Source organism: Rhyacophila brunnea, unplaced genomic scaffold (genome assembly GCF_057557595.1).
Source record: "Rhyacophila brunnea isolate RB1 unplaced genomic scaffold, BYU_Rbru_1.0 scaffold_13, whole genome shotgun sequence".
NCBI classification, from domain to species: Eukaryota; Metazoa; Arthropoda; class Insecta; order Trichoptera; family Rhyacophilidae; genus Rhyacophila; species Rhyacophila brunnea.
Genome location: NW_028232785.1, coordinates 11184019 through 11211615, shown reverse-complemented (window position 1 = coordinate 11211615; position 27597 = coordinate 11184019). Strand labels below are relative to the sequence as shown.

General features: G+C 36.4%; 1 protein-coding gene across 1 annotated transcript; it reads left to right on the top strand.

Annotated features, from left to right (window-relative positions):
- Positions 1-1272: 1272 nt before the first annotated feature.
- LOC147076466 (cytoplasmic aconitate hydratase-like) lies at positions 1273-27597 on the top strand. Its single transcript, XM_085940293.1, has 21 exons — positions 1273-1492; positions 3012-3104; positions 4503-4669; positions 6666-6811; positions 7527-7596; positions 8687-8879; positions 9324-9454; positions 10016-10187; positions 10405-10505; positions 11866-11982; positions 12062-12224; positions 15169-15269; positions 15370-15489; positions 15617-15773; positions 16075-16181; positions 16512-16640; positions 17069-17205; positions 17635-17814; positions 20884-20980; positions 23932-24117; positions 25488-27597. The coding sequence occupies exons 1-21, from the start codon at positions 1486-1488 to the stop codon at positions 25602-25604; spliced, it is 2691 nt and encodes an 896-aa protein (XP_085796419.1). The 5' UTR covers positions 1273-1485; the 3' UTR covers positions 25605-27597.

Here is a 27597-nt window from a genome sequence, read left to right as displayed (position 1 = left end):
TTCGAAACACTAATGTCGGGTTTTTTTAGAAACTCAATCTCTAATGGAAATGTCAAAAAATTCTCGGTGTCCACCCGAATTCCGAAGTGGTTTACACCAGTGGCGAACCCAGTGGGGGGCAAGGGGCCCTGGCACCCCCCAAACATGAAAATTATCAGACTGATTTTAAACATTGACATCGAAAACCAATAAAACACGGCAAAAAATGATTTATAATAATTCTCCAGCACCCTTTTTAGAAAAATTTCTTAGATTTTAAAATCTAGCACAAAAATTTCGAAACACTAATGTCCAATGTAAATTAGAAACCCAATACCTAAGGGAACTGTCAAAAAATTCTCGGTGTCCACCCGAATTCCGGAGTGGTGTAGGTCATGGCTGGGGAGGGCTGACAGGGCTCTAGCCAGGGGGCCCGGGCTGTGGGGGGCCCGGCGTGTCGGGTTGACCAGATAAGTGAGATAAACACACAATCATAAATTAGCTTTAATAATAAAAAAGTCGCTATTACACTTCATGGCCATGAATATTTTCAATTACTTATATAATTGTGCAATATATTTTTTGATTATTATGTGTCGATACTCGATAGCTCTATTATTAAAGTAGATGTATTAAAAATCGCCAATAATTCACTGTATAAGTACCCTTTATTTGAACTAAAACACTATTTGAAAAACGTTAATGTAGTGTTTCACACTGCATTTAATCTTAGTGGTAGGTAGGGGGCCCGCCAAATATCCTAGCCTGAGGGCCCGTTTCAGGATGTGGGGACCATGGTATAAGTACACCGAGTGCAATAGACAGACAAAAGACCGATAAACAAGAAATTAAGCTGTGAAGAAGAAAAAGAGTCTATGGGACTAATTTACATTCTCCTCCTCATTCGCCCAATATTAAATCCTGGGTGCGCCACTGATGTGAGCAGTGGTAGCACACAAGTACTTGCAAACAATTTTCAGGCATGTCATGTTAAAAGTTTTGTTAAAATTTTGCCAAAAGAATATTCTTTATAGAAAAATTAAAGTTTTAATATTAATCATAATAATAATTATATATAAATCTAGTATTCCATTAAATACCTAATTTCTGTAATAAAAAAAATCTTTTATAACATTTTAAATAAATGAAAATATACACGCAAATGTTTTTTGATTTTTTTTAATAAAAAATATATTCTCCATACAAAATTTTCAGTCGACCGCAGTGAATAAAAGTTTCGTCAAAGAATTTTAAAAAAAATATGCCTCAACAGCCATAAATTTAAAAAAAAAAGGGCAATTTGACATTTTTTTATCAAGTAATATTCAAGTTCGTCCGTACATTGCTGTCACATTTTCATATCGCTAGCGTATTATTATTTTTTTTAATATTCTATTTGAACTTTGATATCGGGCATTATAAAGTATTTAAATTTAATTCAGTCTCCATTGTAAGCGAATATTGCGCCCAGCGGTCGTGCGTACGTGACCAGTGTATACTATAACCATGGCGGGTATGTCATTTTCTCTAATTACATTAGAAATTAAATGAAATTATCACTATATCTACGATAATATCACGAAAATGTCTTACTAAACAATTGTGCATTATTTTTAACTGCGTTTTTCCGTATTCTACTGTCATTTTTGTATTAAATAAACGCGAAAATATTATTAATGTCCTATTTTTTTAAATCTTGCTTAGGTACTTTATTCAAATTTTAAATTTTTTAATTGCTACATAATGATATGAAATATCTATATTACTGCCAGACAACATTTTAAAATGACCTTCAACCAAAGACACTAAAGAAAACATTCTCTTTATTATAGACAAAGCCTTAATAAAATACGAGTAAATCTGAAAGTAGGTTACTAAGAATAATGATTAAATTAGCTGCAAGTAATGTCACATCCCTGATTCACTTATAACAAACTTCAGACCATTATGGCCCGCATCTGTCGAAAAGTGCGAACAATTCAACGCAATTTTAGATTCAGTTAATCAAGCCGATTCAGTATATTAGGTATTAAATGTTGCTATTTTTAATACAAAACATGTTCGACTTGTACTGAAACGAAAACATTTACTTTATAATGCAAATGTACCTCCCCCCAGTGACGTCCCGTGGGGGTGGGCAGGTCATGCGTTGCATAAGTGTGGCGAATGAAGGAACAAATACAAATATTACAACTTTTGAAAGCAGTGGCAGTTTTCCAGTCGCAAGACTTGGTATCTACAAAGGAAAATTTCTCAGCTTTCAAAAATTCTCATCTAGAATTAGCCGTAATATATATCAAAATAGGAATCACGTAAACTTTAGTGCACGCCAACCAAGGTCTTGGGAAGTTGCTCTTGGTACAACGCAACATAACTTTGAATGGCACCTAACGCCACGGTATACGTCTGCATAACGAGTGTGGTGGATGGAGAAGCCAGTCGGCATTTTTCAATGGCCAACGTGAATATTTATTGAAACCTTTTTTTAAGTGAAATTATAAGTTTATTAGCTTGAAAAGTGGGTCGATTGTTAAGGCTTCATATCAGTTGAAGTACGGCCTTATGGTGGAGAGGGTTTAGCAAAAATTTTTGACTCCTATTCAAGGCTGTATGGATACCATCCGTGACTTTATCCAGCTGGATTTTTTGTAGTCATAGTTTAAACATTAGAAAAGATCTTTATTTTACCTATTACCGTTTCCGATTTATATGTGGTGTAAATAAAAACTCTGCCATTCTTGCTAGTGTTGATATGCGAGTCCCTGATCTGATGTTAAAAATCGAGAAATTGCGAAAAACCTGCTATTGGTAATGCAAAATGGACGAACGATGACTGTGTTCATTCAAATCACTTCAGATATTGATATATTCCATCTCCGTGAGAAGAGTTTTGTGGAGGTTGTTTTATAAATTCTTTATATAGGATTTAATTAGCTCATTAGATGTGTTTCCTTGTACTTACAATGTAGATAAATAAATTAATTGAAAACGTCGGCTATAATCAAATATTAAATATTTATTTTTCATCCTAGATACAAACCCGTTCAAGAAACTCCTGAAGTCAACCAATATCGGAGGAAAGGAATTCAAATACTATGACCTGAAAGCACTTGGACCCAAGTATGGTAAGTGCCTTCGAGTAATTTCATTGCATTTATTGGATGCATCAAGAAAATCTCAACCTTAGACATAAAGCCCACCAAAAGCGTCGGATCGGGGCGATCACTGCGAAGTAGGCCCGTGAAGCGTAACTACAAACCGAAATGACACTCCTCCCACCCGCGTATTACCCTTCACCTATGTAATAAGAGGCACGAGAAGCACAAAATAATTATTATTTTCAGCGCCTCTCGTAACAAAGCAATAAAATTATTTTATTTCTCGGCGGCTTGTAATTCATATTCACGATGACATAATTCTACTAGCACTATATCGCATACCCAGCAACTAAACAATAACTTCTTTGTTATTAAAATAATGGAGGCGCCCGTCTATCGACAACGCATCCAGAAGCGGATAAAATAAAATAGCTCGCGCCCCTTTTGCTTGCCGTGTTCAATGGGGTTTGACATATTTAACAATATAGTATTTTCGTTAATTCGTCCCGCTGAGAAGCCAAACAATACATGAATCATGGGGCAGGCGGGCACAGCGCTTCGTCAAAACCAGTGTGCTCTGCCATATTTGATCACGTTGTATTTTTGATGATTCACATTAAATATGCGCGAGCGCCTCGCAAGCCCGATTGTATGCGTCCCGCCCGATTGTATGTGTCCGGCGCCTGACAGTGGCGTGGATGTTAAAATCATGCTAGGACGTCCCTCTGTATTTCTAAAAATTAAATACCATTTTTTTTTCCCCCCATATGCGGTATTTATATTATATACCAAAGTAATTCATCTCTTGGGCCTGTGATCTCTAATTTGTTCAATGCTACTACATTCTTCCTCGTTAACCATGTCTGCCCCTTAGTTGGAACATATGGATACCACATGGCATCTACAAGGATACTATGTCATGCCAGCATCCCATAGCTCCGTTGTATACACTGTATCTCGACTCTGTGTCGACGCAGGAATCTGTTTGGCTTGAAGAACTGTCAAGCCAGGTTGAGATTCTCTTCAGCCGTCGACCGCACGTGGCCGATCCAGGTCCAACGTCGCCTTTTCACTCACAGCACGATGAGAATCTGCTTGGTCCGCTCTCTTATCTCCTCATTATTCCTAACCCGCTCCACGTTAGAACTGGTAATTTAATTATCAATTATAAAGCGATGGGGCCGAACATGTCATTTTGTGAGTGGACAACCGTTGGACAAATGCAGTCATATAATGTACTCAGGGGATACTAAACCATCGCAGGGCTAACCTGAAATGTGTTAGATTGACAAATTTATCAAGCTCGGCCGATGTACATGTAATGAGGTATGGGGAGGCCTTCATCATCCAACAGTGGATTGATCGTAAAAATAATAATGATAAATTTAATAATTATTATTAAGTCCATTTTGTACCGTCTTCTAGAGAGACTCCCGTTCAGCATAAGGGTTCTGCTAGAGTCGTGCGTGAGGAACTGCGACGGCTTCCAGGTGCTGGAGAAGGACGTGGACAATGTGCTGGCATGGGAGGTCAACCAGGATGTGCCAGGCGGAGTCGAGATCGCCTTCAAACCTGCCAGAGTTATACTTCAGGTAATAATAGTATGTTTGACATATCGACATTGCTATGAAAGCAAGAATGAGGAGATGATTTTCTTTGAGATTAATTCGTCTTCAAACCACCAAAATTTCCTGATTAAAATGTGCTGATCCGTGTTCAACGAATGAACAAGTCTGGAATTTTTTTAATGCGAAGCTGTCAGGGCGAAGGAATGTTAGGAGACTCAAATCGCAGTGGCGTAGTGTAGGATGCGCGTTTCCAGATTGTAGGAGGATTGTACAAATCTGAAAGATTCAACCTTATTGCAGTCGGGGTGGAGTTCGTAACCTCAAGAGGGGCGCACGCCTAGATCAAACCATTGTCTGTGTCATTGATTTAAAAAAATCGATTCGAACCAGTCTAATCTTGATATCTCAAAAGGTTCTAAAATTACATGACAAAACTTTTTGAAAATAACGCACCATGTAAAGTGGTCAGATAGTAAAGGTAAAGTAAGAGTGGTAGAGTGATTTACACCCAAACGTTGTCGATTAATGCACTTGCAACAATTCTTCATGAATAGGTAAAGTGGCCAGATAGTAGTGGTGGAGTGGTGAGGTGAGGTGTGTCACTCTAGTTTTATCTCAAAAGACTCCGTAGTTACAAGATAAAACTTTTCACAAATATCACTAGGTAAAGCGATTAAGTAGAGGGGTCTACATCCAAACGTCGAATAACACACTTGCACAATTTTATTTATCACGCTTAGGTTAAGTGGTCAGATAGTAGCGGTGGAGAGGTGAGGTGAATTGTGGGTAAGTGGGCAACTGCCTAGATTCAACCATTTTTATTGATTTAAAAACAATCCAATCGGATCGGGTCTATTTCTTCATTCTGTTTATCTGTTTACTATTTCTTTCCATATTTCACGCAGACCAAGTCTCAGTCTATCGATGGTAAATAAATAAATTTGTATGGGTAGGTACCTAAGAAAAATGAATTTGCATGTTGAACAAACCTGTTTCTTTTCATAACCCCTTTTTAGTCTGACGATTGGCCAATGTTTTGATAGTAAGTCAATATTGACATTCCGGCTCTGTACAATAAAGTGCGTTGGTGTACAGGGCAAGCAATTCTGTTGACTTTTCCGAGTTGAGAATAAGGTGAAGTGTTGATTCTCCGTGTGAGGACTGCCTAAATCATGGGCTCTCAACCTTTTCTAATTTTTGCGACCCACGTTTAAAATGACCAAATAACTTGAGATCTTTCGTCGCATTTATGTAAGAAGACATTTTTAATAGGGTGAAGAAGAAGTACAATTTTCTTCTTAGTTCATGTACGTTACTTAAGTTTATTGACACCATTAGAGCATCTAAAAGTTAACCGCGAGTTTCTAAACTAACCAAAATATTTAAAAAAAACCTTTTTCTATAGCAGTGGCGTGGGGGTAGGTTGTTAAAATCCGCTACAAATAGTGCTTTCTCAGTCTTACGTATTTCTTTTTATTGAATTAAAACTACAATTTACATGTGGTTTTGGTTAGTTTTTAAAATCTCTCCTGGTTATCCGGTCCACGCTGAACAATATTTCCAAAAAAAACTCCAGAATGCATCTCATACATATTGTCGAGAGCCTTTCCTTTATCTATAAATATGTATATATCTACTGAGCCCAATGACATTAATATGGACGAATCATCTGGGAAAAAAATGAGACTCACTTTATTGTCGGGTCTGCCGAATGGCATAATCTGTTCTAACGCCATTACAATAAAGGTGATATTGCTATAAATTCCTAATGCTTTTTGTTGGGTCTGCCGAATGGTTCGGTTCAAACGGGTTCGCTCAGATGAGCATTAGAAACACTGCTCTAACGCCATTACAATAAAGGTCATATTGCTATAAATTCTCGATGCGTGATATCGCATACCGGAAATTGCGTGACGTCTACCTATACATGCGAATGCCCGAATTTACTTGCTAGCTACTGTATTGAGTGCGTCATCCATTAATAATGTCATTGACTGAGCCTATATTAATATGTTGACAGGATTTCACCGGAGTGCCAGCTGTCGTGGATTTCGCTGCGATGCGAGATGCCGTGAAAGACCTCGGAGGGAACCCTGACAAGATCAACCCAATCTGCCCGTCGGATCTTGTCATCGATCATTCCGTGCAAGTCGATTTCGCCAGAAGGTATAAATTGTTTATTATTCTGGATTCATCATTTCTGCGTTAAGATAGACATTTAATTCTCAGTTTCCCCAAGTACACTGCAAGGGTAATTGCAAGTTTTAATAATTCCATCATCGTCAGGCATTGGCGAGGGGTGGAGGTAGGTCGTTAAGATTCAATATAATTAGTGCACACTAAACTTTGTCAGTCATATTTACTTGTTTTCATTGAACTAAGTTTTTAAAATTCAATTAAACCCTATCTAAATATTATGCTATGGGCGATCCGACAAAAATGGTCCTCATTTTTTCAGTCATATTGACTTGTTTTCATTGAATTAAGAATACATATTACAGAATATGGTGTCGGTTAGTTTTTTAAAATTCATTAAGCCCTGCCTAAACCAAACCATAATTATTGATAAAAAATATTAAATATTATCAACTATGGTTTGGATTGGGCTGGGTTTAATTGAATTTTAAAAACTAACAAAGGCTATCTACACATTGTAGAAAACAAATACGTTTGACTGACAAAGTTTAGTGTGCACTATTTATGTTGGATATTAAAAGCCTACCTCCACCCTTCGCCACTGTCGTTAGGAGTACAGCAACCCGGGTTTAAACAAATCTCTTCATTAATTTATCGGTTGCCAGAATTGAGGAGTTTCCATGTGCGAAGGAAATTCTTAACATTAGCGGATTATTCTCAGTGAAGGCCTCATTTATCGTTTCAGCCCTGATGCTCTCGATAAGAACCAAGAATTGGAGTTCCAAAGAAACAAGGAGCGATTCACTTTCCTCAAGGTGTGTATTGCGTATTGATAGGTATTAATTGTAGATATTGAATGGTCAATAATCGAATTTTACTAGCGTCAGACGTCTGTTATGATTATGTTAGTAATGTCATTTAACATTCTTTCTTTTTTGACCATGTCCGATCCTAAAAAAATCATATGGATCTCCACAGAGTGGATGTTTATATTAACAGATTTTTGTATTTATGAGAAATGTATGGTAGCCACTTGGTCAACATATTGGGTCCATACTCTGACTCCGACCACATTGAATAACAATATGTGTATTTGCCAGACCCAGGATTCGAATCTAGCGAACGTGTTAGCCGCTCAACCATTGTAAGTTACCTTAATTGATCATAAAGTAGATTGCCTTGTTACCTACCTCAGATTAAATGTATATAAAATAACGACACATACGAAATAATACACATGAATCATATACCGACCGATAGCTTAGAGGCGAAAGCACTCACCCGGAAAGTGAAAGGCGTGAATTTGAATCTCACTCGGTCCAACTTTTATTCTAGACTTGTCTAATTGTAACGTCTGTACACGAGCATGGATTTACTTGCACAAATAGTGTGTATTTTAAACTATTGCGATAATAACTGTTCACACGTTAAATTACTGAGTGTCTCGTCAATCTCATTCTTCAAGAGCAAGCGAGACGCGATGTTGTCTCATTTTATAGTACTATTTGACAGGTTGTGAAACTCGGTTAACCTCAAAATGAGTCTGCACGGTGTAGTTGGTTTTTTTAACGGCAGGTTCGCCACTATCGTTCTACTGCGCAGGCGCAGATATCGATCCAACTGTCGCTTGAAAATTCAGAAGCTTCCGAACTTTTTTGATTCATACATGCAGTCTTGCAACTTGTATGATATTACATTTTTACACGTTATTTCCTTGTTATGGACGCGATAATACGTACTGTCAGCGGGGTATTATATAATTTTATGTTGTTATACATGTAACATTTTATACACAACTCATCATGGAGTGTAACCACATATTTTGTCGTCGATTTACTCAACCCATGTACTTACTTGGATTCATTTAATCCTGAGCTTTTCAATTATGCTTGTTTATTATTCCAGTGGGGCGCTGGTGCCTTCGACAGAATGCTGATAGTCCCACCGGGCTCTGGAATCGTCCACCAGGTGAACCTGGAGCATCTGGCGAGGGTCGTTTTCAGCGATTCTGATATGCTGTACCCTGACTCAGTAGTGGGCACCGATTCACACACCACCATGGTTAACGGACTCGGTGTACTCGGGTGGGGAGTGGGAGGTTGGTGTTTTCAGTAACTTTTAATCTCATAATTTTATGTTTGTCATCGAAAGAACGTCTCGCGGCCACATGTAAGATACGCGTTTTCTAATTCTTCCGTCACATAGTTAGAATAGGCTCGATTAGCCTCGATAAGAGGGTGATCATTGGCAGCATCAAAGGAAGAGATTGCGAGGGTATGCGCATTCTAGATGTAATAACGTCATCAAGAAAGCAACTGTGAATAGTCTATAAGCTGTGCAAGTCGGTCAAAATCGGGTCCAGTAGTTTGTGTTACAACAGAGAAAAAAAATATATAATGCCTTTTGAAATGATCATTCTTTGGATTTGTTCACTGTTTTATAAAAAGTCCTGCATTTTTTGCATCCATCCTACACTCTGTTTCGGAGGAGCAATTTTGATTTACCGATTTCTGTTAACTGTCTATTTTTGCGTGTTTGTCAGGTATCGAAGCGGAAGCGGTGATGCTGGGTCAGGCCATCTCTATGCTGCTGCCAACGGTGGTGGGATACAAGCTCATAGGAGAACTCAACCAGTTGGCCACCTCCACCGACTTAGTCCTTACCATTACAAAGGTATACAAATTCTATCGATTTAAATTTTGTACTATTCCATTTGAGTCATTTTTTGCCACCCAGGTTTTGTCTTTCGGCATCTTCAGGCACTACTTACTACTTACTACCACTTACCAATGGTAAATGTACTAAATTCAAATTCCATCAAGCACGTACCCTTAGTTGAAAGTATTAATGACATTATACAAACGTATACAGTTAAAGCGTCATCAATTCCATTGGTAATTATTGAAAGCATTTGCACTATGACCTGTCGTAAATCTTGGTTGCCTACGGAAAACGTCTCGCATTCTCCCCTCTGTCTGACACAGCCGTAAGTCGACCATTACCTTATCCTCAAGGATGCCGTGACTTTTGTTTACCTTATATATACATTTTATAAAAAAACTAGACTCCATTGCTTAAACAGAGTTGTTGAACATGTCAATAAACAATCTATTCATGAGAGATTTTTTTATGAGAGCAGATGTTGGCCATTTTCTCAATCTAAATTAATATTCTGGGTTCAAAAAACAACATATGAATTTGCCAGATTTATTCATAGTAATCATTATATTCCAGCACCTCCGTCAACTGGGAGTGGTGGGCAAGTTTGTGGAGTTTTTCGGTGAGGGTGTGGGCATGCTGAGCATCGCGGACCGCGCCACCATCTCCAACATGTGCCCTGAGTACGGGGCCACCGCAGCACACTTCCCCGTCGATGCACGGTCACTGGACTATCTCAGACAGACCAGTGAGTAGTCTTTCTTCCATAGGGTTTATTCCCACATCGCGACTAATTAGATTTTAGTATTGATAAAAAGTATCAGTCATGTGTGTGACCAGAATAGCTAATTGGCTGCATGCAAGTCTGCTAATATACACCTGAGATTAGTTTAATTTTCGAAGTGTGTTTAGTAATTATCCGCTTTGATGATTGTGAGAATAATATCGGTTATATCCTGTTACAGATCGCTCTGACGAGAAGGTGGCAATCATCGAGGAGTACATGAGGCTTACGGGACAGTTGAGAGATTATGCTGACACTAAACAAGATCCCATCTTCTCTCAAGTAAGTAATTTTTTTTCTTTTTTTCTATCATGCCTCCTAATACAACAGAGATGGGGCCCTAAATATATGAAATTGAAGCTAAAAAATGGACCTCTGATCTACCAGTTAAGTTGGCTACAGATTATTTTGCATTGCAGCTTCATTTGAAGATAACTTCACACTTCTGCTATGATATTCTAGTAATTTTAGATTCACCTGATTAGTTAATCACAGACATGCCTTCAATACTTCAATTCATGGGATTGGATAGTGTATTTAAAATTTGATTTCAATTTAACATTTCATGTATCTCATATTAACGCAGACGTTTGATTATAAATACATACTTGTGGATGAGATACAACCTCGTCAATTTTATGTAGGCATCCAGAAAGGAGTAATACTTTGACCGTTATTTTAAAGTTGATTAATTATGTAAAACACAGAAATGCGTATATAGATTGTTTAAACAAAACAACAAACTTCAAACCAGAACACGAGCCGCCATTTTGTTTTCAGGACTGCCAATAGAAAAAAGAAAAAATAATGAATTTGTTACCAATATAATCACAAGTGCAAACGTTTGAATGTAAAATTTTGTTATAAATACCAGGGGTTGAAGCAGACCCTTTTTTGAGTTGCTACGCTCCAACTCCGCTTTGGTACTTAATACTTGCTCCAGCTCCGCTTCAGGCTCTGCTCCGTTCCGAGTAAAAAGTTTTAATAGTTATTATATGTATACGTACAAATGTTAAAAAATAAGTAGTTTTAAAATATGGTTTATTATTTGTCATTTTCATTATTAATTCTATTAAACAAAATATCTGCAAACTTATTAACATGGTATCTCCAAAGTGTCATAAAAGTGAGGTTATTTATCACTCGGCAGGGTTGCCGTATTTCAAATAATTGTTGCAAACTGTCAAATATAATATTTTCATTGGATTTTATGATGAAAATTATATTTTAATTAAAAAACATCCGGAGCAGTGGAGCACTACAAATTTTTGGTGCTCCGGGTAAAACCCCATTACTCCACTGCTCTGTGCTCGTGCTCCGAGGTCCGCTCCAACGCTCTGATAAATACGTGCAGAAATATAATTCCTTGTCAATTTTATATATGCAGTTATACACTGTCCATTATTTTTAAGATTAATAATCATGTAAAACACCGATAAATGCATACGTAGGTTATGTAAACAAACCAACAAACTTGTTACCAATGCAACCACAAATATAATCGTTTGATTCCAGTATCGAATTGCCTTCCTGAATTCCCAATTTAGATTGCGGCCTCATGAGACTCGTTTTATCTATAATCCAAATTCTTTGTATGTGTGATTTTTCTGTGGTCAGACCCTAATGTTTCATTACGTTTCAGGTGGTAGAATTGGACCTGGCGACAGTGGTTACATCCGTCAGCGGACCCAAGCGTCCCCATGACAGGGTCTCCGTGTCCGATATGAAGAAAGACTTCTCAGAGTGTCTCACCAATAAGGTAGGAATCTGTCCTCTCTGCTATGTGAACAACCATGAGTGCGATCGACACGTTTGTCATTGTTTCATTCTGTCATCAGGTCGGTTTCAAAGGCTTCGGTCTGACATCAGAGAAGCTGTCGGCATCAGGCTCCTTCACGTACCACGATCGTCAGCAGTATTCCATCACCCACGGTTCTGTGGTCATCGCAGCCATCACTTCTTGCACCAATACGAGTAACCCAAGTGTCATGCTGGGCGCAGGTAAATGGTCACTTACTGACATAGAATTATGTCCTTCGCGACACACCTTCTCTCCAAAAAATAGGTACTTCACAAAGATATTGAACCAAAACTGTCTACCCTATAGATGGAGCCAAAATGTATGAAATTGAAGCAAAAAAAGAACCCCTGGTCCACTGCTGACTTTGAAATGATGAAAAAAAATTAGATGGCTCAGCGCATCTATTCCATCCACAAGACTGCTATCGGCAGTTATCGAGGATAGTTTTTCATATGTATTATAATTGTTACAATAAGTTAGCCGTCAAAACTGTCTATCTCGCTCTAAAATTTAGCACACCCAAGAGAGGTGCTGTTAAAACATAGCAATTATTGTAACAATTACAACTAACTTATTGTAATTGTTACAATAAGTGCTAATACCTCGATACAAAACTATCCTCGATAGCTGCTGATAGCAGTGTTGTGTATAGAATAGATGCACAGGTTCATTTGCAGAGAACTTCACACTACTGCTATGATATTTATTTGCCAATTTGCAGGACATAAAAAGACAATCCCTCACCATGAGTAGATAAGCAGGCAGTTATATACTACACTTCGGCATTATTATTTAAAACCATTTATAAATAGCACTCGAGTAATTAATCACTTTGAATATAAAAATACCAAGCATTTTGTATGAGTAAGACAATCGGAATGGCAACTGATTTACCAACTTAACCATGCTTTGTGCGTGCGTAATTTTAAATGTCATAACAGAATTTTATTAACATGAGGCTCTTTCTATTTGCAGTCCAAATTCTTTGGTAAATTATCATTTTCGCTTGTCAGCATGAAGATGAACCTGAAAATGAAATCACTAAGGGCGTAATGCTCAATTCGTACTTACCACAAACTTACAGTAAAATTGGTAAATAGCCGAAATCCATCTGTTAACTATAGATTATAGAGATAAGGAATCCTTAACCATAGACTACTTTTGTTATGAACTCGCCCCCTTGCCCCCCTTCTGTATTTCCATTTACCACTGACAGCTGCTGTCAAAATAAATTTACGTGTCTTTAAAACGGCCAATACACTCAAATTCATTTAACAATTGATCTCAATATGGGTGTTGAACAACTATTAAATATCCGTGACATTTAATACGACATATTTTCCTTTACTTTCTTGATTCTGTACATGTCTTAATTTAGTAAAACCGATTATCGAATTGAAATGTCAGTGTCAATGAATTATGAATTAACATTTCTTATTCAGATTTAGATATTTATGTAATATTAAACCAATAGATAGGTAGTTGAAATATATAAGTACTTACTGTACGACAACATTATTTAGGCAACAACAGGAAGTCGCTCTTATCGCGTATAGAATATTTCACAGTGTTGTCATTTTTTGAGAAAACATATCCCGCGAAATTAGGTTTTAAGTTTATATCAATTCTATTCTCAGTAAGTTTATAAGTACATTAATTTATAAGTCTAATTATTGTTCAATAAATATCAATAGAATTTTTTTTTCAAATAATTTCACCTCTTAATTATTACTATTATATTAGGTTAATTAATACAGCGTAATTATTGAATTTGGAAGGAAATGTATCATTGAACCCACATTAACTGATAATATTGCTGCAGGTATTTATTCATTAAATAACTAGAACACAAATTATGAGTAAAAAAGTAGAAGTGAAAGATATAACATATTCAATATTATATTGATGACCCAATCACATGTTTTATAATTTACAAATGATGTCTTTATATCGTATTTTTAGTAAAATTGTTGTAGAAACACATACTGTGAAAATAATTTTCTATAAATTAAATTATATCCACCTTACATAAATTTTAAAACAATATGTACCTACTTATCGGTTTAAAAATTAGGAAAATAATTAGGAAAAAATAGGATAATTCATTAACTAACTAATGATCATTTATACTTAATTATTATACGTCTAAAAATATTAATAAAATAGATTACGATACACATAACTTTATAATATACAAACATAGATTCCAGTATTTGGGGAAATATTTCTAGTATTACAACACTGAATTTTGACATACCTGACATGACAGGAACCCGTAAAATGGGCTTGTTGAAAGTATTGTATAAGCTCGCCTTTTAAATACGACTCTTTTTCTTCTTCGCAATAAATCAAAAGTTTACTGATAATAATTCGAATATCATTTCGTATTGTTTTAGACATCTTTTGAATATAAAAAGCTTCAAATTACGTAAATTGATAGATGCGTCCAATACGAAGTGTCAAAAATGTAATGAAAAATTTGGGGGCGTTCCTAATTTGAAACCGGAAATTTGATTAGCTGTACGTAGTTCACAGATTTGCCACGTAGCCAAGATGAAGTTGCCGGACAATAGTTACCTACACACCAACATGGTAATATTAGTTTTAATCATTCTATATAATTATTCACATCATTGCATATTTGTAATAATTGTAAATGACAAAATCTGACATTTCAACGGCAAGTGTTACCGTATCGGAAAAAACATGGGTCAAAAAATAACTTATATTATTTACTAATTGCGGAGACATTTAATCATTTTAATTAAATATTAATTGTGTATTTATAGTTATTGAATTTATTTTGTATATTTTTCATATTTTGGTCATCGTTTAACAATTACAAAATAATTTACCTAAATTATGAAAAAGAGAATTTTTATATATGGTAATATTTTCAATAGAAAAACAGAACGAAGCTATTGCAGATTTGGTGGACAATAGACAACTCGATCATAACTATGAAAGGCTTTCTGGATAGTGTTTTTTTGTAATTTTGTTGTAATTATGACAGACGATTGAGCATCACACTCTAAGGCTAATGATTAAATTAGCTGCAACTCATTTCGCATTGCATATTCATTTATAGTAAGCTTCACACTTATTTATGTCTGTCGATTTACAAATTGTTTTCCTTTCTTACAGGCTTATTAGCAAAAAAAGCAGTGGAGGCGGGATTAAAAGTGTTGCCCTACATAAAAACATCTCTGTCCCCTGGATCGGGTGTCGTCACATACTATTTGAAGGTGTGTAACCAATTCTATTAAAATGACTGAAAATTTTGCTTGTAGACATATCTCAAAGACTATTAAAAACGATATTAACGCCTGAATGTGACCTTTGCAGGAGTCGGGGGTGATTCCTTACTTGGAGAAACTTGGCTTCGACGTGGTCGGCTACGGCTGCATGACCTGCATCGGAAACTCAGGACCCATAGAAGAAAACATCGCCAACACCATAGAAAAGGTACATACCGATAAGATCTCACTTAAGACATATAGAAACAAGAATTAGACTAAAAATATGATTTTAATATGATGATTTCACCTCAGTGTGGTTACAATTAAATTCAATGACACTGTTTTGTTTCCAGAACGAGCTGGTCTGTTGTGGCGTGCTCTCCGGAAACCGTAACTTTGAAGGCCGTATCCACCCCAACACAAGAGCCAATTACCTCGCATCGCCACTCCTCGTTATTGCGTATGCGATCGCTGGAACCGTCGACATCGACTTTGAAAAGGAACCATTAGGTATGTAGCGCAATTCTAAATTTGTGACATGTTTTGTTAATAAGTTTGGGGAATAAGCAAAGGCTAAAAGAGATTACACGCGCGTCAATTGGCACACTCACCAAAAATACAATGTTAACTACGCAAACGCATTCTGTTTACTTTTAAAAAATGTCAGTTGTGCACGGATAAAATATTTGTAAATGAATTAATAATGACATCGACAGCCGGTTTGAGTCCACGTTTATTCAATTAAACCACTGATGGAGTAACCATCAAATTATTCCCAAAGAATCACGTTAACATTACTATGTGTTCACAGGAAAACGTCCAGACGGCAGCGCGGTGTATTTGGCAGACATCTGGCCTTCCCGTAATGAAATACATGCCGTGGAACAGAAGCACGTCATTCCGGCCATGTTTAAAGAGGTTTGTCATGTTATTTTCTGTAGTTGCTCTACAGCAGTGGTGTAATGGGGCCACAACATGCAGCCACAGCAGTTCTTCAAACAATTATGATCAATATTATGTTTCATAATATAATAATTTTGAGTCTTGTAAATATAGAAAAATATTCACTATGATTTGGAGAAAAATTAAGATATATTCAAACCCATTAAATTGGACGAAAGAAATCAATTTTAAAGTCATTATTTCACTTTTAGTCTGTCGAATCATTATCTATTGTCATATCAATAATCATTCTCATTCTACCACGAAATTTTCAGTACTTAACCTAAAGTAACCTAACCATTTCAGGTATATGCCAAGATCGAGAGTGGTTCTGCCTCGTGGCAATCGCTGATAGCGCCCACAGGAAGACTGTACCCCTGGGATCTGACCTCCACATACATCAAGCACCCTCCATTCTTCAAGGGAATGACCAAGGTAATTTTACCACAAGCGGTTAATATCCACCCGTCTTGTTCATTGTTCCCCTTTTCACCTGGTACATTGTGGTGGACGATAGCAAGCGAAAAGAATAACAATTTAATTCAATTTCAATTTAAACAGTGATAAATGTGTCATTATATACCAGGCATATCCAACGCGTCGATTGCACCATAGAAATTTTAGTCATAAAACTGCAAAAAGCGTGTACAATCAATAATTGTAAAATAGATTATATGATTTGTGATTTTGATAATACATTTGTTCAAGTTGAAGAATGTGGTAGATCACAGAATATTTCAAGTTGGACATGCCTGTTATGTATTTTCCTATAGCTCTCAGAAATTCATTAGCAAGTAGATCTTAAAGAGAAATACTCTGATGCAAGTTTTGCGATGTTTATATCGTTTGTTTACCAATTCCAGGATCTGCCGGTGACGAAAGGCATCGATAAAGCGAGATGTCTGTTGTATCTCGGCGACTCGGTGACCACTGATCACATATCCCCGGCTGGGAGCATAGCCAGGAACAGTCCGGCCGCCAGATTTCTCGCAGAGAAAGGGTAATGACAAATAATTTGAACTCTAATTTGGAAGAACGATTGTACGAGTGATTGTATTGGTAATAAGTTCATTATTTTTCTTCTTTCTATTGACGGCTCTGTATACAAAATGATGACTAGACTTTGTTTACATTATCTACATACGTTTTTGTCAGTGTTTTACGTGATTATTTATCTTAATGCATTGCTTTTGACAGTTTACCTAAAATTGACTAAAGAGTATCTTCTAATAATAAATTCAAATTGAAATCAGTTTTGATTATTCAAGGCTTATTTGGTTAAATCGTAAATTATAGTGAAATGTCACGTAAACCTACAATACAAAAGTAACTTGCGGCTAACTTAATCAATAGACCAGAGGTCCTTTTGCTTAGGTTTTATTACTATAACATTCTTGATCTAACCTCACGTATTTATATCATTTTCTAGCTTGACGCCAAGAGAATTCAACTCTTACGGATCCAGGCGAGGAAACGACGCTGTCATGGCTCGCGGCACATTTGCCAATACCAGAATCGTCAACAAGCTGCTTGGGGGAGCCATCGCAGGGCCCAGGACGAAGCACGTGCCGTCTGGTGATACTATGGACGTCTTTGACTGCGCTGAAAGGTAGTTGGTCATCTTTTAATGCACTCGTTTTTTTTTAAATTGTTGGTTACAGTTCAATTGACTTGTTATGTCCTTTTACAGGCTAGATTTGTGTTATAATGTGAACGATTTCATTTCAATACGAGTCAATAATGTCACATTATGCAAACGGTCAATGTTAAATGTTCCCTCTAAGGCAACTTCAATATTACAAATAAAACAAAATGGGAATGATACCGTCCATCCATAGGACAACGTTGTGGAATCGCCTCAAGTGTTTTAATAAAAAGTTCGTAAGTTATACTTCAAACAGTTTGACGTTAACATATTTCTTTTTTTCGACCATGTCCGATCCTAATAGGATCATATGGTCCTCTACAGAGCAGAGGTTTGTATTGACAGATTTTGTTTTTTACGAGAAATGGATGTCAGCCACTTGCTCAACCTATTAGGTCCATACCCTGACACACACAAATTGTACTTGCCAGACCCAGGATTCGAACCTGGGACCCACGGCGTTATAGTCCAACGCTTAATCCGCGCGGCCACAGTGGGCTTTTATTACATATTTAACATATTTATAATATTAATACTATCGACCGAAGGTACTTGATGGAATTTAAATTCTAATAGATTTAAGTTTTGTACTATTCCATTTGAATCAAGGCCTGAACAAAAACGATGCATGAGTGCGAGTGAGAAAGTATTCGGCACCCTTATAATCTCTGCGACACGCGCTAGAGTAAGATAAAAGGTCTACATATGTGTGAGTTAGTTTCCAAAAGTATCGCCGGCAAATCGAGGTGAATCGCTTCACGTAGCGTCGATAACCTGCGAGCTCGTGTTGCTAAATTTGCTATTTTTTGTGTTAAACATAAAGTCAGTGGTAAATATTTTTAGTTAATTAAGTAGGAAAGATGGTTCTGTGTGTTGTATTAAAATATGGTAGCCGTACTGATAAGCAAGAAGATGGTATTACGTTTCATAGGTAAGTTGATACATGTTCGTGATAATTTATTTGTATATTATTATATATTTTAATATCAGTGACCTAGTGTTTCTTTAAAATAATTTAAATTATGGATATCTTTACCTAATGGTTGCATTTTGACCTCGTAAAAATACTATATAACGTAAAAAAATAGAAAATTATATTTTAATTCTGAGCGTCTAGTGCGAGCACTTTGGGCGAGAACTAGCGAAATGGTCTATGGTCTCGAACATTTGTAGACGAATGCGTTCGCTCGCCCACAAACCAAACGCACGGCACGCAGCTTCATTTAGCAATGCAACGGGTGGCGTCTAGATGTATCTTTAGTCTATGATTTGGATCATTTTTTGCGACCCGGGTTTCGCCTTTCAGCATCTTCAGGCACTATTACACTCACCAAAAGGCAAATATACACTGACAATGAATACAATTAACTCTAACTTATATAACAAATCAATACCTACAATAAAGTAGGTAAAAACTTTATCACCTACGTACCTATTAAGTCAAGGATCATAATAAAAATAATATATAACAAACAAATTATGAATAGTTGAAGTGTTTGTAAAAAAACCCCCTACCTTATCAAAAATAACACAATATGATAAGCATATAATAAATCATTATAACCTAATAATAGATCATTAGTAATTATAAACAATAAAAATACTACACTCAATGGAAAATCGTCCATTCTGGGAACAATGGTAACGTATTGGGAATTAATGGAGTTTACCAGTAGCGAAGGGTGGAGGTAGGCTGTTAAGATCCGCCATAAATATTGCACACTAAACTTTGTCAGTCATACATACTTGTTTTCATTGAAATAAAACTACATTTTACAGATGGTGTTGGTTAGTTTTTAAAATTCAATTAAACCCTGCGAAAACTAAGCCATAATAGATAATAGTCAAAAAATACTCGTATATCTATAAAATATCTAAAATTATGCAGTTAAATCATACATAAATTTTGATATTTTATAGATGGAATAATAATTTTCATCTATTATAGTTTGGTTTAGGCATATCTTGATGAATTAAAAAAATTAACCAACTATGTGTGTAACACCCACGGTGGCCGCGCGGCATAAGCGTTGGACTATCACGCTGTGGGTCTCAGGTTCGAATCCTGGGTCTGGCAAGTACACATATTGTTTTTCAGTTTGTGTGTGAGTCAGGGTATGGACCTAATAGGTTGAGCAAGTGGCTGACATCCATTTCTCGTAAAAAAACAAAATCTGTTAATACAAACCTCTACTCTGTGGACAAATAAGTTAGAATGAAAAAATGTGCACAATTTTGTCATATTGCCTAAAATATACCAATTCTATTATGGCTTGGTTGCGACAGGGTTTAATTGATTTTTAAAACCCAACCAATACTATCTGTAAATTGTAGTCTTATTTCAATAAAAACATATACATTTGACTGAAAAAGGTTAATGTGCACTATTTATGGTGGATCTTAACAGCTTACCTCCACCCTTCGCCACTGGAGTTTACTAATGAGATATATTATCATCATTTATGTCGGATCTTAACAGCCTACCTCTACCCCTCGCCACTGCTGAGTGGTAACCAATGACATTATTAATGGACAACTCACTGAATACAGTAGCTAGCAAGTAACTTCGGGCATAACGACATTCGCACATGTATGGTAGACGTCACGCAATATCCATTATGCGATATCACGGATCGGGAATTTATAGCAATATCACCTTTATTGTAATGGCGTTAGAAAAGTGTTTCTAGTGTCAATGTTCATTTGAGCGAACTCTCGGCAACTCGGGAACTTTCGGCAGACCCGACAAAAAGCTTCGGGAATTTATAGCAATATCACCTCTATTGTAATGGCGTTAGAACAGATTATGCTATTCGGCAGACCCGACAAAAAAGTGAGTGTCAGTTTTTTTTCCAGATGCTTCGTCCATATTAATGTCATTGGTGGTAACGTATCCACTTTCGTCGAATCCTGGGTCTGACAAATTCGCATGTTGTTTTTCAATGTTGTGTTTGGACCTAGTAGGTTGAAAAAATGACATATCCTCTCTGGCAGTCAAATACAAAATAAATAATAAATTCTATTAAATTTCAGATATGCGGAAGAAGGTGTTCCTCTGATTCTGTTGGTCGGAAAGGACTACGGCTCAGGATCCAGTCGGGATTGGGCGGCCAAGGGACCATATCTACTTGTAAGAAGTTATTCCATCGTTATGTTATTCTGTGTTCTTTGCGAAGATTTTTGTGACTATTGATTCTATGTAGCGAAGGAATATTTTGTGTGCAGAACAATGCAGAAAGTCAATAGTTACAGTTGAACAACTGGCTTGAATTTTAAAAGTTTTTCAGTCAGTGTAAATCACTTAAGACAAAGATGTTGAAAAAATCCTTCTTCTATAGATATGTAACCTATTTATGAAATAAAAAAGGACAACTGGTCCACTGATTAAGTTAGCTATGAGTGATTTCGTATCGTAGGTTCATTCTAAGATAACTTCACACCTCTACTATGATATTCCACTGTAATTTCAGATTCACCTAAATAGTTAATTACAAACATGATTCTCTGTTCAAATATATTGCGTAAATAAGCCTCGAATACCTGGATTCATAGGATTGGATAGCAGTGACGAAGACTCCATACTAGGCGATTATTTAAAGCCTACCTTCTTAAGAAAAATATTTTTTAATTGCATATTGACATATTTATATACTTAATCACTTCCTTATTTTATGTTATATAAAAATAATTTATTTTGCCAATGAGAGATGTCGTATATGTAGGAATGTATTAAAGTATTACACAGTTTACAAAACAATCTGCAAAAGTATCAAAAAATATACCACAGCGCGCCGTAAATTAAATAATAAATGCCTCGACGTAAATAAATTTCCGATTATGTGTGAAATAATTTAGAATTTTTTTCTTATGGACTTTACGTCTCGTAACCTCAGCAAGTCTGCTGATTTGTACGAAATAAGGTAAGCTCCTATCGCAGAGCCTAAAACATTCGCGCATAATATTGTTGTCACGACTGCGTACTTTGTCCAAAATCATTAATAATTGATAATTAAAAAAATAATTTCAACGGCGTTTAATCGAATATTAATAAATAAGTAAGTATTGATTGTTTTTTAAAATAAAAATAAATGGTACTGTTCGGTTAAAGCGGATACATCGGAAAACGCATTTTGAAAATAGCCGATATACTGGATTATTTGTTAGGTTAACCTAACCAAACCTAACCCAACCTAACCTAAACTAACCCAAACTGACAAATAATCCAGTTTATCGGCTATTTTCAAAATGCGTTTTCCGCTGTATCCGCTTTAACCGAACAGTACCAAATAAATTTTATCTAATGATTTTTGATGGGTATACATGTTTTGAAAAATACGTAATTTAAACACATCGCTCATTTTTATGTCGTCAATGAGTTTTTGAAGTTTCATTGAATTAGTGTGTCGTTGTCATTTATTAGTGTGTACCTATTCATTAGTAGTAAATATCGTACTATTCTCGTAAGTATACCTGACAAGTGTGCTCTTTTTATCAGATCTCCACAGCCTACCTCTTTCCAAAAGTCACCCTTCGCCACTGTTGGATAGTGTATTAGTCTTGGTGTATTAGTACTGGCCTTTATCAGTCACAGACCTTTAACACATTTTCTGGTGTCCCTCAGGGCTCAAACTTAGGGCCGTTGCTGTTCACGATTTTTATAAATGACATAGCATTGGTAATAAAAAATGCTATGTTTTTGTTGTTCGCTGATGACTTGAAACTCTTTTTGGAAGTTGTCACCTTGGACGATTGTCGTTAGCTCCAACTTGATATAGATAATATATTAGATTGGGGCAGGCGTAACAAACTAGAATTCAATATTGATAAATGCAATCTTTTGTCGTTTACCAGAGCCTCAAAAGTGTTGTTTTTCCAATACTCGATGCATGGCAGAGTTCTGTCACGAATATCATCTGTAAGGGATCTTGGCATTACGTTTGAGAGTAAACTGACATTTATTAGCCATATAGTTACCATTTGTAACAAGGCGCTTAAAATGTTGGGCTTCGTCATGCGTACTTCCCGGGTCTTTTCGGATGTTACGGTATTAAAACTTTTATTTAATTCTTTAGTTCGAAGCAGACTTGAGAGTGGGTCTATTGTTTGGGCACCGCATCAGTTGAAGTATGGCCTTATGGTGGAGAGGGTTCAGAAGAAATTCTTGAGACTCCTTTATTTGAGGTTGTACGGATACTATCCGTGGCTTTATCCAACTGACTTTCTCTTAGGCATGCTTACATACTGCAGTTTGCAATTTAGAAGAAATCTTTATTTAGCTATGTATTTTTTTCGACTTATACGAGGTATAAATGAGAACTCTGCCATTCTGGGCAGTGTTGACCTGTGTGTCCCTGATAACTATCTTAGAAATAGAGAACATCAGTTGTTTATTCTCCCAAGGTGCAGAACCAACCTGCCACTGGTAATGCCAATTGGGAGGGCGATAACTATGTTCAACGAAATTGCTTCGGGTGTTGATATATTCCACCTACGTGAGGATGAGTATAGGTGGACGTTATTTTATAAATTTTTAAAATAGGGTCTGCTTAACTCATCCGGTGTATTTCCATGTACCTATATAATTAATATTTTTGTATGTACATATTTCTACTGTTTAATAACATATTATCTATCTCTTTTTTATGTCATGTTGTGAACGTCTTAAACTTGTAATTTGTAATGTCCACAATATGTAAAAATAAATGAATTGAATTGAATTGAATTGAATTGAATTGAATTGAATTAGTGTAAATTTGATTTGACTTGAAGATATAATTAAGCTATAAATACCGGTAGAAAGATATTCATTCATCGATTTTATGTAGGCAAAATACATTAACCATAATTTTTAAAAAGTATAATGACATAAAACACCGAGAAATAAATATATAAGTTATGCCGCTATTTTATTGTTGGGGCCGCCAATAGAAGAATAAAATAATTAACTTGTTACCAATACAACCACACATATAATTGTTTGATTCGAAAATCGAACTGCTTTCAAAATTCCTAATACGGAATGTGTATAAAACCGCCATTGTCTTTTGACAATGTAAATCCAATATCACTTTATTTTTACAGGGAATCAAAGCAGTAATCGCTGAGTCTTACGAACGCATTCACCGCTCAAATTTGGTCGGGATGGGGGTGATCCCATTGCAGTTTGCCGAGGGACAGAGCGCCACTAGCCTCGGATTAACCGGAGAGGAACGTTTCACCATCAATCTGCCCCAGGACGTGAGACCACTGCAGACTGTGTCCGTACAGGTAAAGTCTTGCTCAATGATCGATTGTATTTTCCAGTTGCAAGAAGTCACTTTTGAGTCATTTTCTGGAGTCGTGATCGAATTGGAACAATTTCTATTACCGGGAACGTACAAAAATATCCGAATTAACCTTGAGCTTCCAATCTAAACAGCCTACCTCCACACTTTGCCGCTGCCATATACCATCTGAGGGTGGTATTTAACAACTTTCCATAATGCTGTAATCCGAATGGCTTGAAGAACAGGCAAGTATAATTGTCTTGAGACATTCGTAGCATCTGGCTAAACCAGAAGGACACCTTTTTCATGTTCTCATGATAAATCTCGACGAGCAGTCGGACATGAGTCAGGAGAGGAGTTAGGAGATACCCAAAAGTAATACTACCGCAGTTATGTCAAAGGGGGTGGGCAATTCAGCTCTCGCCAGATATGATTCTTTCAAATTTTCTTGACACAATCCGAGGCCGCAAACGGCTCTTGGAGTCGGTGGGTGCTTACTACAGACTGTACGGGTGATTCAAAAGAGTTTCCTGGCATCATTTCTGCTTGCTGCCTCGTCTGCCACTTCATAAATCGGCACTTGCCAAGCTGTCCAGATAGCTGTTATGGCCGGTTCGGATTAGTCGAGTGGCGAGTAATTTAGTAAAATCATTTAGTCGAGTCAATCCATTTTATTCTAATTTTTCGGTCGAATAGCACCCCACTACCTCTCACTAAATACCAAGCAAGCCATGAGACAAGTCCGGACAGTGCTCTATTCATTTTGATACGTCACTCACTAATCGAGGGCTTAGTGTCAAACAACACTATCTACAAAAGTGCAACTTTACAGGAGAGCCAAAAATCGTTATTTTAGATTCTTGTAACTCAACAAGGGAAATGTTTATTTAAAACCTTATGTTAATATTTTATAATTTATTATGTATTGTATGTACATTTATCTTGCTTATGATGATGTTAAAATTTATAGGGATAGTTTTAAAAAAATATGAAAACAAGGGTAACTTATGTAGTTAGCGTTAAACTTTACTGACGATTTAATAAGAAATTAGAAAAGATTAACATAACGTTGTTTGACTATCATGTAGCCATAAATGTAAAATAACGTTATCTCAAAACAAAAAAAAATCACTTTTTTGTAGATAACGTTGTCTGACTTTAAGCACTCGTAATGTACTGTGTTCAAACACTTTTCAGTTACTAAATCATTTAGTGGTAACTAAATCATTCGCCACTCGACTAAATTACTCAACTAATCCGAACCGGTCTTTATAGAGTTTATACTCTGAAATCGCTGACAAAATGCACAACCTATTCATCTGAAAATAACTGTTTAATTCATTGAGTTATCTTGTTTTTTTTTGCCAACAGGTGGACAATGGAACTGAATTCGATGTGATTGTCAGATTCGATACGGAAGTCGATCTTACGTACTACAAAAATGGCGGCATTCTCAATTACATGGTGCGCAAGATGGCTGCCTCGTAAAACGACCGTTTAAATACAACAATATTTCATTAAGCATTTCTGGGTTTAAGTAACCATAAGTCTGTCGACACATTATCATATTATTATAGTACCTATTGCTGGACTAATAGACAAATTGGGATCACATCATGCATTTATAATGTATAGATCAAATATTGAGATATTAATTAGTCCAGAGTTAAAATAACCGCTTACCTGGAAATAATTCCTCCAAAGAGGAGACTGCATGCAGAGTGATGACATACCAAAAATCAACACTCATTATTATTACGCCATTTATGAAAATGGCGGACGATTTTTAGTTTTTCAGCTATATCTCATAAACAGTTTAAAATATTGAAAAATGTTTCAAATATAAGTTGAAGCCCATTAAAAAATACGGGAATACTAAATAAAGGCCATAGCCTCCGATTTATGGGAAATATTTCCAGGTAAAACCCCAATATGATTTAAACTATATCCACAAGAAAAAAATTACAAACAAAGATGTTTAAGACTCCATATAGACAGAGCCTAAATATATGAAGCTGAATACTGGGTTATTGATGTTGGTTAGATTAGCGGTAAGTCATTTCGCATTGCAGATTCATTTGTAAAAAAACTTCACGCTTTTATTGTATTTTCTGTCTAAAGCCGCCTGTCTATAATATACTCGTACAGATATTGCATTGTTATGAATGAATGGTAAAACGTTATTATTTATATGAACAGTTACACAAAATCTCGAAAACCGTACGTGAATAAACAATGCAAAATATAGATATAGACTATTATTATCATCATGTATGCCTCTACAACCCTTAGCGAGTCTTGACCTCCTTCAAAAACTCTCTCCATCCTGGACGATCCAGCGCTGACACTCTCCAGTTGTTTTGACCGGTGGCGCAGTCCAGCCATCTCAATTTCGGCTGTCCAATTCTTCTCTTGCCCTCGGGGGTTGCGTACATAGCCCGACTTACTGGTATATACTCCGGCATTCTATGATCCAGCGCAATCTCTGCATTTTCGTATACCATGTGATCTTTTCGCCCCCATAAAGTGTGTACACCTCAGTATTCCTTAACCTCCAAATGCCACTTTCTTGAACAGTCCCAAAGACTCTTCTCAAAACACTACTCAAAGATATCCATATTCCTCTCATGCTGTTTGCCGAGTACCCAGCATTCTGATCCATAGATTAATACTGGGCGCAGAAGAGTGTTATATAAGATTGTTTTGGTTTTCCTTGAGAGTGCCTCGTTCTTCAGAAGCCTTTGGAGACTAAAATAGCACCTGTTAATGAGGGGGATCCGGCGATTTATTTCGTCGCTCGTGTTATTAGTTTTTGTGACAAGGGACCCTAGATAAAGATAAGTGAATCCACAGTTTCAAATGCATCACCGCCAATGATAAGTTTGTTATTATCATTTATTGCACCGTGGAGAACTGTCTGAGAATTTTGTTTTACTTTTGTTCATCCTGAGTCCCACGTCTACAGCAGCTGACTTTACGGAAGTAAATGCCTGTTCGAGGGCTTCTGGGGACCGGCTAATGATATCAATATCGTCAGCATACGCCAATAGTTTAATTCGTCACCTCAATACTACAACTAGATAACTCTGATTCGGTCATTATTGGGAAAATCAAATTTAAACTTTACTTGATTAACATAAATATAGTCTATAATTATTATTTAAAATAAAAATAAAAAATTGTGCTCTTCTAATTGGGAACAATTAAATAATGTTCAATTGTATAAAAAAATATTCATGTATTGTACTCCCACGATGACCGTGCAGCTTAAGTGTCGGCCTATAGCGTCGTGGGTCTCACGTTCGAATCCTGGGTCTGGCAAGTACACATATTATTGTTTTTCAATTTGCGTATGAGTCAGAGTATGGACCTAATAGGTTGATCAAGTGACTGACATCCATTTCTCGTAAAAACAAAATCTGTTAATACAAACCTCCACCCTGTGGAGGCCCATATGATCCTATTAGGATCGGACATGGTC

Coding starts and splice junctions, on each gene's coding strand:
- LOC147076466 (XM_085940293.1), top strand. Junction 10,188..10,404: donor GGACTATCTCAGACAGACCA/GTGAGTAGTCTT, acceptor ATCCTGTTACAG/ATCGCTCTGACGAGAAGGTG. Junction 20,981..23,931: donor CCAAGGGACCATATCTACTT/GTAAGAAGTTAT, acceptor TTATTTTTACAG/GGAATCAAAGCAGTAATCGC.